This window comes from Syzygium oleosum, unplaced genomic scaffold, assembly GCF_021117445.2.
Source record: "Syzygium oleosum isolate NSW1041296 unplaced genomic scaffold, Sole_v2.1 Sole_v2.11, whole genome shotgun sequence".
NCBI lineage: Eukaryota > Viridiplantae > Streptophyta > Magnoliopsida > Myrtales > Myrtaceae > Syzygium > Syzygium oleosum.
This window is the reverse complement of record NW_026607495.1, coordinates 3,227,313-3,244,805: the sequence shown is the minus strand read 5'-3', so window position 1 is coordinate 3,244,805 and position 17,493 is coordinate 3,227,313. Positions and strand designations below refer to the sequence as shown.

General features: G+C 41.0%; 2 protein-coding genes across 5 annotated transcripts in view; both read right to left on the bottom strand.

Moving 5' to 3' along the window:
* The window catches only part of LOC115665495 (cysteine-rich receptor-like protein kinase 34), a 112,056-nt gene extending 101,558 nt beyond the window's left edge, over positions 1 to 10,498 (bottom strand). The window contains exon 1 of one of the 2 annotated variants that reach the window (XM_056315995.1): positions 9,526 to 10,498. In XM_056315995.1, coding sequence (XP_056171970.1) covers positions 9,526 to 10,333 — 808 coding nt within the window. In that variant the 5' untranslated portion in view covers positions 10,334 to 10,498. The remainder of the gene's footprint in view (positions 1 to 9,525) is intronic. The other variant, XM_056315994.1, reaches the window with a different exon arrangement.
* Positions 10,499 to 13,442: 2,944 nt separating this feature from the next.
* LOC115687269 (cysteine-rich receptor-like protein kinase 10) lies at positions 13,443 to 17,280 on the bottom strand. 3 transcript variants are annotated; one of them, XM_030612775.2, is made up of 7 exons: positions 16,369 to 17,280; positions 15,427 to 15,567; positions 15,188 to 15,309; positions 14,822 to 15,032; positions 14,400 to 14,637; positions 14,173 to 14,323; positions 13,443 to 14,075 (listed from the first exon to the last, which is right to left on the bottom strand). In XM_030612775.2, the coding sequence occupies exons 1-7, from the start codon at positions 17,165 to 17,167 to the stop codon at positions 13,749 to 13,751; spliced, it is 1,989 nt and encodes a 662-aa protein (XP_030468635.2). In that variant the 5' UTR covers positions 17,168 to 17,280; the 3' UTR covers positions 13,443 to 13,748. The 3 variants fall into 3 exon arrangements, with proteins under 3 accessions (XP_030468635.2, XP_056171976.1, XP_056171977.1); XM_056316001.1 differs by having other exon boundaries at positions 15,427 to 15,510; positions 16,369 to 17,279; XM_056316002.1 differs by lacking the exons at positions 15,427 to 15,567; positions 16,369 to 17,280 and having other exon boundaries at positions 15,183 to 15,310.
* Between the last annotated feature and the right edge of the window lie 213 nt (positions 17,281 to 17,493).

Below are 17,493 nucleotides of genomic sequence, written 5' to 3'. Positions count from 1 at the left end.
GGGCAATCATGATCTATGTAATTAGGTGCAGCTTCAGTGCCGAAAATCTTGATGAAGAAGGAGGAGAGAGAGAGGGAGATGGTGAAGCAAGAATTCATGATTAGGCTAGTTGGATGAATTGATGATTGGGCTTGCGGCACAAGATTGGGGGTGAAATATCACTTTTCTTTTTCTCGAAAAGTTGATGCAAAGTGCACCATTGCAAATTGAAATTCGAGGATCGAGTTTTGAACATTTAAAATTTGGGAAAACACCATCAAAAACCCCAAACTTTGCCATCTGTGACACATTTACCCCAAATTTTTTTTTGTGACACCAAAAACCCCGAACTTTGCTTTTTGTGACACATTTACCCCAATGTATTTAATCCATGGGCATTTTCGTCTTTTTTTTTTTCTTTTTTTTTCCTTTCCGGCGAGGGCTGCCCATCGCCGGATCCGGCGAGGGGGGCCCTCGCCGGCGTGCAGCGAGGCGGCCCTCGCCGGCGTCGGCGAGGTTCGCCCTCGCACGGGCGAGGCGAGCCCTCGCCCGGCTCGAGCGAGGTCGACCCTCGCCGCGTCGGCGAGGGTCGACCTCGCCGAGTCGGGCGAGAGCCGCCCTCGCTCGCCCGGGCGAGGGCGACCCTCGCCGGCGTCGGCGAGGTCCGCCCTCGCACGGGCGAGCGAGGGCGGCCCTTGCCGATCTCGGCGAGGTTGACCCTCGCCGGCGTCGGGCGAGGGTCGCCCTCGCTGGGCGAGCGAGGTGGCCCTCGCCGACGCCGGCGAGGCGGCCCTCGCCGGATCGGGCCGGGCGACCCTCGCCGGCGTCGAGCGAGGGTCGCCCGGCCCGATCTCGGCGAGGCCGCCTCGCCGGCGTCGGGCGAGGGCCACCCTCGCTCGCCCGGCGAGCGACCCTCGCCGCCGACGCCGGCGAGGGCCGCCCTCGCCGGATCCGGCGAGGTCGACCCTCGGCGGCGTCGAGCGAGGGTCGACCTCGCCCGACGGGGCGAGGCCGCCCTCGCTCGCCCGGCGAGGGCGGACCTCGCCCGACGCCGGCGAGGGCGAACCTCGCCGACGCCGGCAGGCGAACCTCGCCCGACGCCGGCAAGGGCCGCCTCGCCGGATCTGGCGAGGGCCGCCCTCGCTCGACGCCGGCGAGGGCCCCCCTCGCCGGTAAGGAAAAAAAAAGAAAAAGCAAAAAAGACGAAAATGCCCATGGACTAAATACATTGGGGTAAATGTGTCACAAAAAGCAAAGTTCGGGATTTTTGGTGTCACAAAAAAAAGTTCGGGGTAAATGTGTCACAGATGGCAAAGTTTGGGGTTTTTGGTGGTTTTTTCCCTTAAAATTTTGAAATTTTGTTCCATATGACATATTTAAACGTTTTAAACCATATAAAAATTAATATCTTAAATCATGAAAAACTATAGAATTTTTTTTTTCTTTGTACGGGCAGGTCAAACGAGATTTTTGACAAGTTAGGACAAACCGTTGAGATATTTTCTCTAAAGACAAATACAGTTAAAGTCCATTCCACGGTGTCAAAGCGACTGGAACTGGGGTGGTTCAGGCCATTCATATTCATGTGGACAGAGGAATAAGGATGGATGGTTGTGAGGATGGAAGACAGCAATTGCCCTCGTACGAGGTCATTGATTAAACTCAATACCTGTGTGCTTGCATTCCCATTTGCTCCAACGTGGTGACTGAGAGGGGAAAAGTGTGGACACTCTTTTAGAGTGCAGGCGAGGATACTTCATCTCCGTCATTAAATTTTAAGGTTGTGTTCGTACGTCCAGATTGGAATTGGAATAGGGATAAGATATAATAAAGATGCATTAAAAATCCTCAAAATATCCTCCGGATTGTAAAAGTATCCCATTATATATTTTGTGCAATTTAAGATAGGACTTAAAGTATTTGAAAATCTGCAATTTAAGATAGTATTAAAAGTCTTTTAAAATCCTTCTTATTTGAAAATCTTTGAAAATCTCATCTCTGATAGGCTCCTCGTGTACGTGATGACTCAAATCCTCTCGACCATTATCGTTAACAAGCAATCTCTTTACGAAATTGACCTCAAGAGCTTGATGACTTTCAACAAACACAACCTCATAGAGTTCTGGTATGACCTCGTGATCAGCGAGAGGAACTTCCTGTGGGTCATGTGGACGGACTCCATCACCGAAGAAAGTGGTGACACCATCCCGGAGGAGCTAAGGGAGGCGACAATAGAGAAGGGGTGCATTGTGGGTGGGCCTGCAAAAGGAGGTTCTGCAACACGGTGCCATTTCAGCATTCCTCATGCACAACAGGTGGAACTTGATGCTCGAACTACTGAGCGAAATGGAGGATGACCTATTCTATTAAGCAAAATTCTGAACTGAAGGCAAGGAAGATCTCTCTTTAGTGTTTCATCAAATACTTGATGAAAGCCTAGTTCAGAGTTGATCAAGAGAGAGATTGTGGAACAATGGAGGTCGAGAATGAGTATCAGTGGTGAAGTAGAGAGAGGAATTGAGGGAGGATTCGGTGATGGTGTAAAAGCTGGAAAACCGACTAAGAGAGATCTTGTTAAGTTAATTTTTGAAATATCCAATTGTGTTCATCCCATCCCCTATGCCGAATTTCTTATTTGCCTTTTTATCTGGATGTATCCGAGTTTATCTAGTTTGGAGAATGTCACCAAACACTGCATAGTTTATCTAGGTGGGGCCGGTGAGGGCGTTGCAACCCTCATCTCGGCCCTCGATTGTGGGAGGGTTGTCAGCCCTTAGTAAAAAAAAGTAAAAAAAAACCAAAAAAATTATAAAGAAAATTATAAAATTATAAAAAAAAAATGTCAACAGCAGTGCCTGCCGTGCTATGTACGATGGTTCAGTGTCTACATTAGCGATTTTCATCTAAAATTGACCAGATAAACTCAATTGACAAAATGTGAAAATGTTTAGGAATTAATTGGCACAATTGAAATGTTTATGACTAAATTAGCACAAGTCCAATAGGTTTATGACCTTTTTGGTAATATCCCCAACTTCACACTAGGATGATTTGAGTTTGCTGCATTGAGAAGATGACATATTAACATAAGGAAAAGAATGGTCTGAATTTATTCTTCCCATTTATATATTATTTCTTTCTTTCCTTTTGGGTTTTGTTAGTAAAACAGTCTTTTGAGTCATAGCGAGAGTAACAACATGTTATTAGTCACAAATTCTTAAAAAGTGTAACTCATAATAATTTATAATTATTTTTATTTTTTATTTTTATGATTCAAAATATGTTGTTAATTTCACAATAGATTAAAAACTGTCATTTAATCATTTCTCTTTCCTTTTCTTTCCCATTTATATTTTCTTTGCTGCTTCCTCAATTCCACGAGTAATATTGCTGCCCTCCTCCATTTGTGAGATAGAGAGGCGAGCTCGTGGAAAGATGGAGCCGATGCAATGGGGAAGCGATTACCAATTGTGGCGAGGCACGACAATGAGGCGAGGGCCGTGTGAGCCACGGCAGAGGTGGAGAGAGAGAGAGACAAAGATGGGGCTCGAAAATTTTGTGTTGATTTTGCTGCATTCATTGATCGATAAACATTGAAAGATAAAATGTCACATATTGGATTGACCCAAAAATGTTGGTTAGGCCACTATGACTCAGGTGGTAAAGAGATTAAGATGAACGGTGAGGATGGCCGCCTTTTTGTCCTCGTACAAGGGTCATTTGTCAAGGTCAATTGCGTGTGCTTTGCATTCTCTTCTTGAGTGGAGGACTTGACCAACAAAAGTCAAGATGCATGTAACTTTAACAGTTTCGAGTGATGGCGACGGTGACAGATAGCACTTTGTGACCCTTCGAGCTCTGAAACTTTCTGACGCGGAATCAAAGATTGATGATGGACTAGTATCGAGAAAATGTCACGTACAACTGCAGTGCCACCTCTTTCCGTGCAATAGTCCATTCACATGGCGACACGTGTTCAATGTGGGCCCCATCACTTTGGAAAGCTATTGGAGCACTTGCCGCTCATAGAGGATCCTGTTGACCTAGTTCAACTAATTGGAGGGCACGGCTAAAGAAAATATTTGGTGCATTTAACACTACACATAGGATATGCATTGAACCATTTAGATATGGACACCTGACCATAACGGGTCCACTTTTCAGATTTTCGCTCTCTCCTTCCTTTTTCTTTCTTTTTGAGTTTTTGACTTTTTCTTCTTCTTTTAATGCTAGTTAGGTCCCACGGAGGCGGACCCAACCAACATGTGCATGGCACATGTGGAGTGCTAAACGAGTAAAAATTGCAACATCTCATCAAAGTTGGAGGAAATAAAGTTGTTACCCTTACGAATTTTAATTATATGAAGATGATTAATTTCCTAAGACGTGAGCGTTAATATATACTTGAGCTACTATAGGAATTCAGTTAAAATTCACTCGATCTCCCACTGTATCTCTCTTTAAGTATTTCACCCCCAGCACTGACACACAGGAGGACACAAAAAAGACTGAGAGTAGAGAGTAAAGGAAGACCCCACGACTCCACTTTTACGGAAGAGGATGAGGAAATATTCTCCACAGCCAAAATTCATCCATTGAGTTCAAAATTCTAGAGATTGAGAACACATGGTCTCAATAAAAGAGAGATGGTGGACATCACAGAGGGTATCCCTTGGTGCGCTGAGTCCACCATCGTCCACACTTCAATGATATTGATTGAAAACACACACATTCAAAGGAAGAACCTAACAATTTGGTGCAATTGTGTTATTTCCTTAACAGGAGAAGCCGCTATATACATCATGCGCATGATCCCATGGCAGCTAGCAGTTTCGAAAAACATAGGTGTTTGTTGATTGTTCATTAATCTGTGGAAGGCCATGGATCTCAAGGTCTCTGTGAGACTATCATGAAGAAAGACTTTCACTCCCACCACGATTCACCGAGGGTCCACTTCAGTAACTGACATTTCATTAATCGACCACGGCATAGACCTACTGGTGGATTCGTCCAGCTCTAGCTCTTTCAACTGTCTCTCCGTGCTCCTTTGGAGGAAGAAGGCTGGTTGTCGAGGCTTTGAAAGCTTAACAGAGTGGCTACTCAACATAAGGACTATGCTTGCCATGGTGGGTCTATCAGCTCGATCTTCCTGAACACCTAGTAAACCAATGTGGAGGCATCTAAGCACTTCATCTATTGAATATAAGTCACCAATGAACGGATCTAACAATTCGAGAGGTGTACCGGCTCTCCAATTCTTCCACATCTGTAAAAATTATTTCAGTGGAGGAATTTCAACTTAATTAGATCTGTGCAACGTAATATTTGTCATAATAGCACAGATGCAACTTACAAAGCTGGCGAGATTTTCACCCCCATCTAATTGGAAGAAGCAGCTATTCTTCTTGCCGCTAATGATCTCTAGGATTAGGACACCGAAACTATAGACATCGGATTTCTCTGAGATTTGCCCACGCATTGCATACTCAGGGGACAAGTAACCACTACAAAGGAAAATACACCGGCAGTAGCATCCATTATGTAATTATAAGTTGATAAAATGAGCAACTTGCGAATGAACCACACTGATGAATATACTCTGAATTGACCATATATGAGCATGGTGTTGTTTGTAATTCATAGATCAACCATAAGATAGATCATATAAACAAGAAATTATCATTTATCTAAGAAAGAATTTGAGACTTACAAGGTCCCCACGATTTTGTTGGTGTTTGCCTGAGTTTGATCAACTCCGAAAATCCTAACCATGCTGAAATCTAACATCTTTAGGTTCATATCATTGTCAAATAGGATATTGCTTGGTTTTAGATCACGATGAATGATCTGGAGTCTAGAATCTTCGTGCAGATAAAGCATTCCTCGAGCAATTCCAGATATTATCTTGTAACGTCTTGACCAATCCAATTGCTTTCTCTTATCAGGATCTGCATAGTTACACAATTAGAACCCAATTGTTCTGAGTTGGTAAATCCTTAAAGAACTTTCATCATGTTCCCCAGAAGCTAGTGAGAGTTTCAACTCTAAGTTTATGTTAATCACTCATACAGGTTCTTCCACATGGAAAATGACAACTTAAGAGTCCATTGAAGTGTGCGACATACCAAATAAACAGTAGTCAGGACTTTTGTTTGGCACAAATTCTTAGAAAAGTATCTTCTCTTCTCCCTCTAAGCAAAACCCAAGCAGCCGCACAAGGTTTCGATGTTGAAGCTTCGCTACCAAAACAACCTCATTCTTGAATTCTCCAACACCTTGTCCTGAGCTTTTAGATAGCCTCTTCACAGCTATTTCTTGTCCATTCGGAAGCCTACCCTGAAAATTTTTAATTTGGTTGCTTGACTACACATGAATAACTTCTTACCACAACTTCACATAACAAACATCAACAATATTCAAAGATTTTTAGAAAGCATATATCAATATTTCTAACTGATAGTACCCGGAAAACTTCACCGAATCCGCCCTGACCCAACTTGTTTCGATGAGAGAAATTGTTTGTGGCAGCTTGTATCGTAGCTAAATGGTATTGCAAGGACTCTGCAGTTGTAATTTCACTTGAGCCTACACCACGAAACAAGAGGAGAGTCATTCATCAAAAGCATAGAACAGTGTATCTCGTGTACACAGTTTTGAAATTCTGTGCGAGTATAAATATGCATATGTATGCGCGTATTTATGCATGCGCGTATTTATGTACCCCCTTCTGCTTGGACAACTTCATACGTCTTTGTTGTTTTACTCTGACGCCAACAGCAAGCGAGAAAGAGAAGTACAATAGCAACGCCAACCGGAATGGCCACGGCAATGATTATCGTGGTCGATTTATTGCTTTTGCCTGCATATGTGCAACCATCTCATAGCAGTTGATGATATTTCAGAAATTTGAATTGCTAATTTGCTCCTACAGGTTGGAGCAAATCTAAGAAACAGATTCAAAAACAGTACGGACTCATTCAAATAAACGATTCTGCTATCTTCAGGCATGGGATTTTATCTTGTAAAAAATGTCCTGCTTCAAGAGCAAATGTCTAGAAGAGTAATGTGGTCTTCCATTATCTGTCCATCTCACATTATGTTTTTCCTGTTCTAATTCTTATATCTTAGGATAGCACCAATTATAAATTTGGTATAAGCTACTAACTTGACTAAAAGTCCATTAGAATGTACCATGAGATTGAGACAATTGCCTGATCCACTTAGGAAAGTTTTCACCTAAAATGTACCCCATCTTGACTTTATGGGACCGAAGACTTGAATAAAGCAATAAATATATCTTATAAACAACTAATTAGTATAATACAAGAAAAATAGTGCATTTAAAATTATAAAATTTCTTTATTTGATTGCTTAACAAGTCCTTAGGGAATTTTTTAATTAAATCCTTTATATGATTCAATAACGAAAACTCTGTCAAAAGTCCTAACCAGCAAATACAACCACATTCGTCCTAAAAATATTACAATAAGAATAGCTGGACAGAAATTTATCTACCGGATACTAAGGTGCTGCATGAAAACCATTCTGGTTCTGTCCAGAACTGGTTTTTTGTTCCCAGAATCAGTTTTGGACCAGAAACCCGTTTGGTAACGCAATTTCATTTTTCTATTTCCGGGACAAGTTTGCTTCCAAAACTGATTCTGAAACTAGAAATGAGAACAAAAAAAAGTTGGTTTTTCATTTCTGGAACAAAAGTGAGAACCATTTCTGAGGAATTCATTTTCTTCAATACACATATTCATATGGAAGTCACGATCTTTGAGGTGAGAAAAAAAATCAAAAAATCAAAAATTTCAAAACTTAACAGAATGGTTTAGAATCTGTGGCTACCCACTTTTAGTGCAATTTAATTTTTTTTAGGTACAAAAAAAATAAATAAAAGTAAAAAATTTCAAAATTTCACAAAATGGCTTAGAAAACCTATGGCCACCCACTTTGAGCAAAATTTAATTTTTTTAATTGCCAAAAAACAAAATAAAAAATAATAAAAAATTCTAAAATTTAAAAACTTCACAGAATATCTTAGAATACCTGTGGCCACCCAATTTGAGCGAAAGTTTATTTTTTTAGGTGCCGAAAAAAATAAAAAAAAAGCAAAAAATCAAAAATTTCAAAACTTCATTGAATGGCTTAGAACACTTGTGGCCATCCACTTTGAGTGAAATTTAAATTTTTTTAGGTGCCGAAAAAAATAAAAAAAATAAAAAATTTCAAAACTTCACAGAATAGCTTAAAATATCTGTGGCCACCCACTTTGAGTGAAATTTAAATTTTTTTATATGCCAAAAAAATAAAAATAAGCAAAAAAGTAAAAATTTCAAAACTTTACAGAATGGTTTAAAATACCTGTGGCCACCCACTTTGAGCGAAATTTTATTTTTTTAGTTGCCGAAAAAAATAAAAAATTTCAAAACTTCACATAATTGCTTAGAATACCTGTGGCCACCCACTTTGAGTGAAATTTAATTTTTTTTAGGTGTCGAAAAAAAATAAAAATAAGCAAAAAAGAAAAATTTTCAAAACTTCACAGAGTGGCTTAGAATACATGTAGCCATCCACTTTGAGTGAAATTTAATTTTATTTAGGAACCAAAAAAAAATAAAAAATACCATTTGGGCATCTAAAAAAAATTAAATTTTACTCAAAGTGGGTGGCTAGAGGTATTGTAAGTCATTCTGTGAAGTTTTGAAATTTTGGATTTTTTGCTTTTTTTTCACCTCCAAAAATTAAAATTTCACTCAAAGTGGGTGGCCACAGGTATTCTAAGCCATTCTGTAAAGTTTTGAAATTTTTGAGTTTTTGAATTTTTTTGGGCACCTTAAAAAATTTAAATTTCACTCAAAGTGGGTGGCCACATGTATTCTAAACTATTCTGTGAAGTTTTGAAATTTTTGATTTTTTGATTTTTTTTGGGCACCTAAAAAAATTTAAATTTCACTAAAAGTGGGTGGCCACAGTATTCTAAGCAATTCTGTGAAGTTTTGAAATTTTTGATTTCTTGATTTTTTTTGAAAAAATTCAACAAATTTCCTATTTTCCCGAAATCTACTTTTTTTTATTTTCTCGACATTTTGATGATTTTTTCTGGAATTTTTCAATTTTTTGGGATTTTCTGAATTTTTTTAAAGATTTTTATGAATTTTTCGGATTTTTTATTATTTTTATTCCATTTCTAAAAAAATGGATTTTTGTTCCTGGAAATAGAATTTTCTATTTTTTATCAAACGGGTTTTTATTTCAGGAAATAGAAATTTTGTGCTGTTATCAAACGGGTTTCTGTTCTAGAAATAGAAATTGTTGGTCGTTATCAAACGGGTTTTTTTTCTCAGAAACTCATCCAGGAACCAGAAATAGAAAAATCTATTTCTGGTTCAGGAACTCATTCCGGAACAGAATGGTTATCATGCGCACCCTAAATATACAGGTCAGGATGGACATAAATCACTACCACAATCTATGAACAAATATAACTTTCATTGAGCTTTCATGGCTAAAACCATCTCCTCGATTCAATCAAACACGTACCTTTGGGTTCGTTCACCGGAGCAGCAGGAGGAGAAGGAAGCAGGGGCACCGCCGCCACGGCCGAGGCATTATAAAAGGGGTACAGCTCGAACCTCACTCCGCAGGTCGGAGTGAACGACCCCCCTCCTTGCTTCCCCTGAGGTAGACTTGCGATCACCGCCCGTAAGCACGTGTTGCAGTCGGAGCCCTTCAAGTCCGACGTGCACTGCGCTAGTGCATACAGCTTCTGCGAGCTCGTGAAGCTCGCCTCCACAACCGCAAACTTCTTCCCGGATTCGCTGCCCGAAGCCCTCCCTGCCACGTCGTTCATGGCCTCTCCTAGCAGCTTCACAAACCGATCTGGTTCGGCGATGTCCCCGGCGTCCGGCATCATGTATATAGGCACGGTCTCCATCACCGAGTAAACGGACTCGTCCGAGTACCTCAACATGCATTCGTCGTACCAGATCACGGAGGATCTCCTGTCGGGGCATCGTCGGAGGATGTCTTCTGTTCCGGTAGCCACGCACTCCCTGCACGTGGCGGTGCCGACGTCACCGCGGCAGAGGAAGAGCCCATAGGCACGGTCGGAAGGGTCTTTACCGGCGGTGGCGTTGGCGAAACCGTCGGCGTCGTCGGTGGCAGCGGAGGAGAGGGCAGAGAGGAGGGCGTTGAGGTTGGATTGGTAGGTGGAGTTGGGAGCGAAGAGCGTGGTGTCCGGACAGTCATGCTGTATATAAGTAGGTACAGCTTCTGTAGTATGACTGTAATTGCTGAGAAAATTGAGAAAGAAGAAGAGGGCGAGGAAGATGATGAAGCCAAAATTCATGGTCTGATGATCCTAGTTTTGCTTCCGGGACTGAGCATAAGAAAAATTGTCGAGGGAAGAAGAGTTATGCTGCTCTGTTCTCTCGAAGGAAAAAGGTGGAAAAATCGTGCTAATACTTACGAGCCAAGTGAGATGACGATTTTGTGGCCGAGAAAAAAACAGTTGAGACGACAGTTTCAATTGGCCAACAAAAGAAAAGGTTTAATAAGATTAAAATAGATGAAAATTTATCACGACATTTGGTAAGTATAAGTTTTAATTATATTTCTTAATATAAGAAGCTTTGCCGCTTCATATATATATATAGTGAAACGTTTACGTTTGAGTTGTTTTTTATAATCACTTTAGCAAATCTTTAATCCTAACAAATCTATAATTCTGCATCTGTAATTGTTTTGCTTATTTTAATTAGAATAATTATGGACCGTACCATATAGGACGACCAGCCAAGACTGAGGATCGTAGAGCATACTATGTGCCACATGCAAAATAACAGATGGCCATACCACGTATCTGATAAGTCATGGAGAAAAATATGCGTCCAGGTAATGCATTGTCAAGAGTAACGACACAAATAAATATTAGATTGGCATCTAATCGAATTAGCTACATTTGGTAATGCTAACTAAGACTTCAAGTTGTTAATTTCTATAACAGGTGTTACCAAAAAATTATTTTGTGTCCGGACTCCTTGTGTTTTTGAATCTCCTTATTCCAAAAAAAACCAATTATATTCTATATATTAATTCTCGGAGAAAAAAATATTGCAGTTCTCAAATTACAAATTGTATGGTGCATATTTTCCCAAGATATTAACAATTCTCTTTGTGATGTATTGTTATTGTTGGGGAGTGCACAACAAAAGATTGACTATCTTCACCTAAGGAGATCGCGAAGAGGAAGTCCAAGTCCATACCTATTAATATATCCAATTAGACCGACATTCACTCAAAAGTTTAAGCAAATGAGTTATGGACTAATTTGAATATATTAACTACTTCACACCACAATTATTTGAACTTCTTTAACACAAATCATACGTGTATTTTAACAATCTCTCCCTCACTTATGAGCTTAGTGTTAAGTCTCCCCCCTTATTCTGGTATTCCTTCGACGTCAATTTATCTCAACTTGAACCCAATGCCCACCTTCATCCCTGGAGGCCTTCTGCATCAATTTATCTCAACTTGAATCTCAAACGTGCAATTTCATCCCTAGAAGCTGCCAAGCTCAACTCCGAGTCCGTCAATATATCCAGTTGGATCTACCCTCACTAAAAAACTTATGCCAATGAGTTATATACCAACTTTGATATATTAACCTATTCACACCACATCAATTCTCCGACGTAGGACTTCTCTAACATACTCACACGTATATCTCAACAATTATGAATGACGAGATATTAATCAAGTTTTGCCAAAATAAAAGGATAGACGTCATAGGTTAACAAAAAGAAAAGGAAGTAATTCGTAAAAAACGAAACTGAAATACATTGAAAAGGAAAGCTCCACAGGACCAATAAAAAAGAAATTCATTGAATTGGAAGATGATCTAAAGAAATCACATATAAATCTCTATAAATAGAAATGAGCAAATGGTGAAGAGTAGAGAAAATTTTACTCTCAAGAAAATTATGCATAAATAGTTTGTTTGCCTTTCTCAAACCAAATCAATAACCCAATGGTGAAGATTTCCACAAATGGAGGAACCAAAAGAGGCAAATTTTTCATGTTTCTTGTTGTTCATATTATTTTACGTGCTCGAAAGATTGCTTATATTATATTAAAACATATTACAATTGGATGCCTCATGTTTTCTTATAATCGGAGGATAAACCTACATGATGGAGCTTGGATCCACTTTAAATAAAACTTCACATAAGCTCTAGCAAATAATATGGGAAAATTACCAAAAAAGTCATAAACCTATTACGATTGTGTCAATTTAGTTATAAACAATTTTTTTTGGCCAATTGAGTCATACACCTCTTGCGTTTGTGCCAATTCAGTCCATCCGGCCAAATTTAGCGAGAAATCGCTAATATGGACACCGGCCGTCCTACGTGGCATGGCTAGTGCTAACACAAATAATTTTTAATAATATTCTTTTCTTTTTTCTTTTCTTAATTTTTTTCCTTCTTCTTGTGCAGTCGCTGGCCTCCTCGATGGCCAGCGATCGGCCACAGGCAAGAACCGGTGAGGCTCGCCCTAACCGAAATCTGGTCGAAAACTTTGGAAGATAAAGATGTCAAATTTTGAAATTTAGGACGTCAATGTGACATATATTTGAGAGCCAAACACATACACTTATGGATGTTCCGAATGATCCATGCACCCCCCCTTATTGGTTAGGCTAGGCCATCGACATTCAGATGGGGAAAGAGAACAATATGAACGGAGAGGGTGGTACGGGGGGGTCATCGACAAGGTCAATTGCGTGATCAGCATTCTCTTCTTGAGTGGAGGAGGACTTGACCAACCAAAGTCTAGATACATGTAACTCCAATATCTCAGTTTCAAGTGATGGCGATGGCGAGATAGAGATCGCTCTACGACCCTTCAGACTATTAACTTTCCGAGGCCGACCCACCAAAATCAAAGATTGATGGACTGGGATCGTATGTCCCGTCGCACGAGAAATTATTCGAACCTTCTTTGACTTGACTTGTGGAAAATTATTGGATCCAATGGCATGAGTTAAGGGGGCTCTACATGAGACTCATATAATCTAATTATGTTCAGACTAAATAGGTACACACGAACTGAGTTGATCAAATTATACATTACTTTGTATGCCAACCTTTCATAGGCTATTAAAACACTATGCATTTTCATTTAACTACGTGTCTGGTCATCGGCCTATTATCTCCCTCCCTCCCTCATCATCCCATCTCGCTAATCAATGCTAGAAGTTTGAGCGCTTGCCGTCCATAGAGGAGCTCATCGTCTAGCTCAACTCCTCATAGGCCATGGCTAAGATCTCAGTGAGAGAGAGAGAGAGGGAGAGGTTTATTCTTGCGTAGACTTAGGAAATGTGCATGTGAATTTGCTTGCCTTTCCATCATAATCAACCACCAACCATTATAATCGAGTAAAGAGGCAGGTGATGCAAAGGAATATATCTGGAGGTGAGGTCTATGACCTTGATTTCTAATAACTGTGATGAAAATAATACGGTGCGTGTGCAAACGGATATACCTTATCATATATCATGAAAAGTACTGTGAGAAAATCATGCCACTCTAGTGGATCAAACCATGATTTGCCTCAATGAGAAGACACTTTGTACTTTCAGATATACAGGACATAGATATTGCTCATTGTTCATCAATGATCGCAGTGGAATGCCAAGGATACTTCAGATCAAGGTCTCTGAGACAATCATGAAGAAAGACTTCCACTCCTATCACCGTTCACCGGGGGTCAACTTCAGAGACTGACATCTCATTAATTGACACTGCCATAGACCTACTGGTGGATTGGTCCGATTCGAGATCCTTCGTCGATCTCTCCGTCCTACTCCGGAGGAAGAAGGCCGGTTGTTGGGGCTGTGCAAGAGTAACAGAGTAGCTGCTCAACATAAGGACTATGTTTGCCATTGTGGGTCTATCCATTGGATCTTCCTGAACGCAAAGCAGACTAATGTGGAGGCATCTAAGAACTTCATTTCTTGAATACGAGTCTTCAATGGCTGGATCTAACACTTCCAATGGCGTACCGTCTCTCCAATTTTTCCAGGCCTAAAAACAGTTCGTTGAAAAAAAAAATTCTCAGTACGTACAAATTTGCTTAGTTCAACAATTTTTGTACTAAATATAGTCAATTTGTGCAACTTACATAGCTAGCAAAATCTTCACCCCCATCTGCTTGGTAGAAGAAACTATTCTTCTTACCGCTAACGAGCTCAAGAAGTAGGACACCGAAACTATAGACATCGGATTTCACGGAGAATTGCCCATGCATTGCATACTCAGGTGACATGTAACCACTGCAATCCATAATAAGTCAGTAAATTAAGCATACATAAGCATAAAAAGTAGAGACAAAAGCATAACAATACTTACAAAGTGCCCACTATTTTATTGGTATTTTCCTGTGTTTGGTCAACTCCGAAAATCCTTGCCATACCGAAATCTGAAATCTTCGGGATCATTTCACTGTCCAACAAGATATTGCTTGCTTTCAAATCGCGATGAATGATCCGAAGTCGAGAGTCCTCATGTAAATAGAGCATTCCTCGAGCAATCCCACATACTATTTTGTAGCGTCTCGACCAATCCAATTGTCTGCTCTTTTCAGGATCTGCAAGTACGCACAATTGAGATTGCGGGTATTTTCGATTGATAAATCCTCTTGAACAGATTTTGTGCAAGGAACAATTTTAGGTTCCAAAAGCTAGTGAAACATTAAACATTATCGAGGCTAATCTCATATTCACCTCAACATGGAAAGCAATCGCTTAGGAGTATATTGAAAGGCAATGTACCAAATAGAAAGTAGTCGAGACTTTTGTTCGGCACAAACTCATAAACAAGCAGTTTTTCTTCACCCTCCAAGCAGAACCCAAGCAGCCGCACAAGGTTCCGATGTTGAAGCTTCGCTACCAAAACGACTTCGTTCTTAAATTCTTCGGCACCTTGTCCCGAGCTTTGAGATAGTCTCTTCACGGCTATTTGTTGTCCATTAGGAAGCCTACCCTGAAAGGTTAGTATTTTGATGTTTAAGTACACATGAATAGCTTCTGATCACAACTTTTCAAGCCCACCAAATCAAAGATGTTCAATTTTTTTTACACTAAAGATCTCTCAAATATATTTAAGCCATTCTCGATCGAGTTTCTGACTAACCATACCTGGAAAACTTCACCGAATCCGCCCTCACCCAACTTGTTTTGATCAGAGAAATTGTCCGTGGCAGCTTGTATAGTGGCTAAATCGTACCGCAAGGACTCGGCATCTGTAATTTCGTTCACGCCTACACGACGATACAACACTAAATGGTCATTTCACCAAAAGCATAGACACAATACATCCCCACCTGTGCGGTTTCATCATTCTATCCACGTATACGGCATAGGTACATATTTCATACCGGTTTGATCTTCTTGGACGACTTCGTACGTCTTGGTCACTTTCCTCCGCCAGAAACAACAAGCAAGGAAGAGAAGCACCACGCCTATGCCAACAAGAATGGCGACGGCGACGATAATCACGGTAGTTTTATTGCTTGTGCCTACATACGTGCAACCGTATCTTAATAGCATCAGTATATGTGTTCAAGACTGTATGGGATTCTAGAAACTGGAATTGCTACCATAGGCTAGGGCAAATGAAAAATATGGAGTAAAACAAAGAGAGGACGCTTAAAGAGCAAATTTCCAGAAGAAATGAAGCTGTAACCCATAATCTGTACTCACATTTCTATTCTTTTCCTAATTCCCATACGAGTGCACCAATTATTTATAGAGAATTGACCATTAATTGATTAAAAGCCACCTTTAACCAATTGTTATATAAATAATCTAATCTCACAAGTGGATGTAGAACCCACCTTGTTCAACTGGTATTAGTGATTGAGATAATCGCTCCACCTAGGAAAAACTTTTCACCGAAAAGGTGCCTCATCTTGACTTTGTCGCATGAAAGACTTGAAAGAACTGACAATACCATTAAATGTCTTTTCTTGTCAGAAATACTTGACATAACATTCATCCAACCCAGCCAACAGTTTTCTTAAGAAAAAGTTGCAACATAGTCACCGGAGTCACCGCCACTCAAGCTAAAAGCCCAGGACCAACAAACGCACTAAAGACAAGAAAGTTTTTATGTGATCCTCGATCACCTCCCGTCTTTAGTCGCGTATTTTACAGATGGTGAATACTATAATTAATCAAAATCTAATCCAAAAGCCTAGTAGGAGAGATTAGCTAAATCTGAGTAAATATTCTTGGCCCACTGGACTAAATCCTGTCTTCGATATGATAAAAGTGGAGAGTTAGGACGGAGAAGACAAGCAATACAAACACACATGTACCTTTAGGTTCGATCACCGGAGCGGAAGCGGGAGGCGGAGGCACCGGCGCGGGCAGGGCCGAGGTGTTATAAAATGGGTAGAGCTCGTACCTCACGTTGCAGCTCGGAGTGAGCACCCTCCCGCCTTGCTTCCCCGAAACCAGATTACCGATCCCGTAATGGAGGCACGTGTCACAGTCTGACGCTGTCAAGTCCGGAGTGCATTGCGCGAGTGTGTACAGCTTCTGCAAGCTCGTGAAGTCCGCCTGTGCCACCGCGACCTTCTTCCCTGACCCGCCAGTTGAAGCCCTCGTGGCGACGTCGTTCAGGTTTTCTCCCAGGAGCTGCGTGAACCGAGTTGAGTCGGTGATGTTCCCTGTGTTGTACAAAATGGCAGACGGATCTCGCTCCATGACCGAGAAGGTGGGCTGGTTCGAGTACCGCAACATGCACTCAGCGTACCAGATTACGGAGACTTGCTGGTTGGGGCATCTTTGGAGGATACCCTGTTTTCCGGTGGCCACGCAGTCGCTGCACGCGGCGGTGTCGAGGTCGCCGCGGCAGAGGAAGAGCCCGTAGGCCCGGTCGGGAGGGTTTTGGCCGGCAGTGGCGTTGGCAAAGCCATCGGTGCTGTTGGTGGCGTAGGAGGAGAGGGAGGAGAGGAGGGCGTTGAGGTTGGATTGGTAGGTGGAGTTGGAAGTGAAGAGGGTGGTGTTTGGGCAATCATGATACAGATATTCGGGTGCAGCCTCAGAACTGAAAATTTGGATGAAGAAGAAGAAGAAGGAGAGAGAGATGGAGATGGTGAAGCAAGAACTCATGATGAATAGCTTGGGCTTTCGGCAGGGGCACGGGCACGGAACTACAGGGAGAAGAAGAGCATGGTCTGCTCTTCAAGATATTTTTGCTGTGAGCTATTCGGAAGATCTAGTACATGTTTTAAAACAAATCCGGACAGCCACATCTGGTAAATATGTGATTAATTAAGTCGATTAGAAATTGAGTTTTATTATATTTGTTATTGTGATTTTACGTACGACAAGCTGATCTCACCATTTTGTAATATGTGATTGATTTGATCGATTAAACTAAGCCTGCGCCATGATTTTTCTAGGGAAAAATTACCAAAAAAGTCCTAAACCTTTTG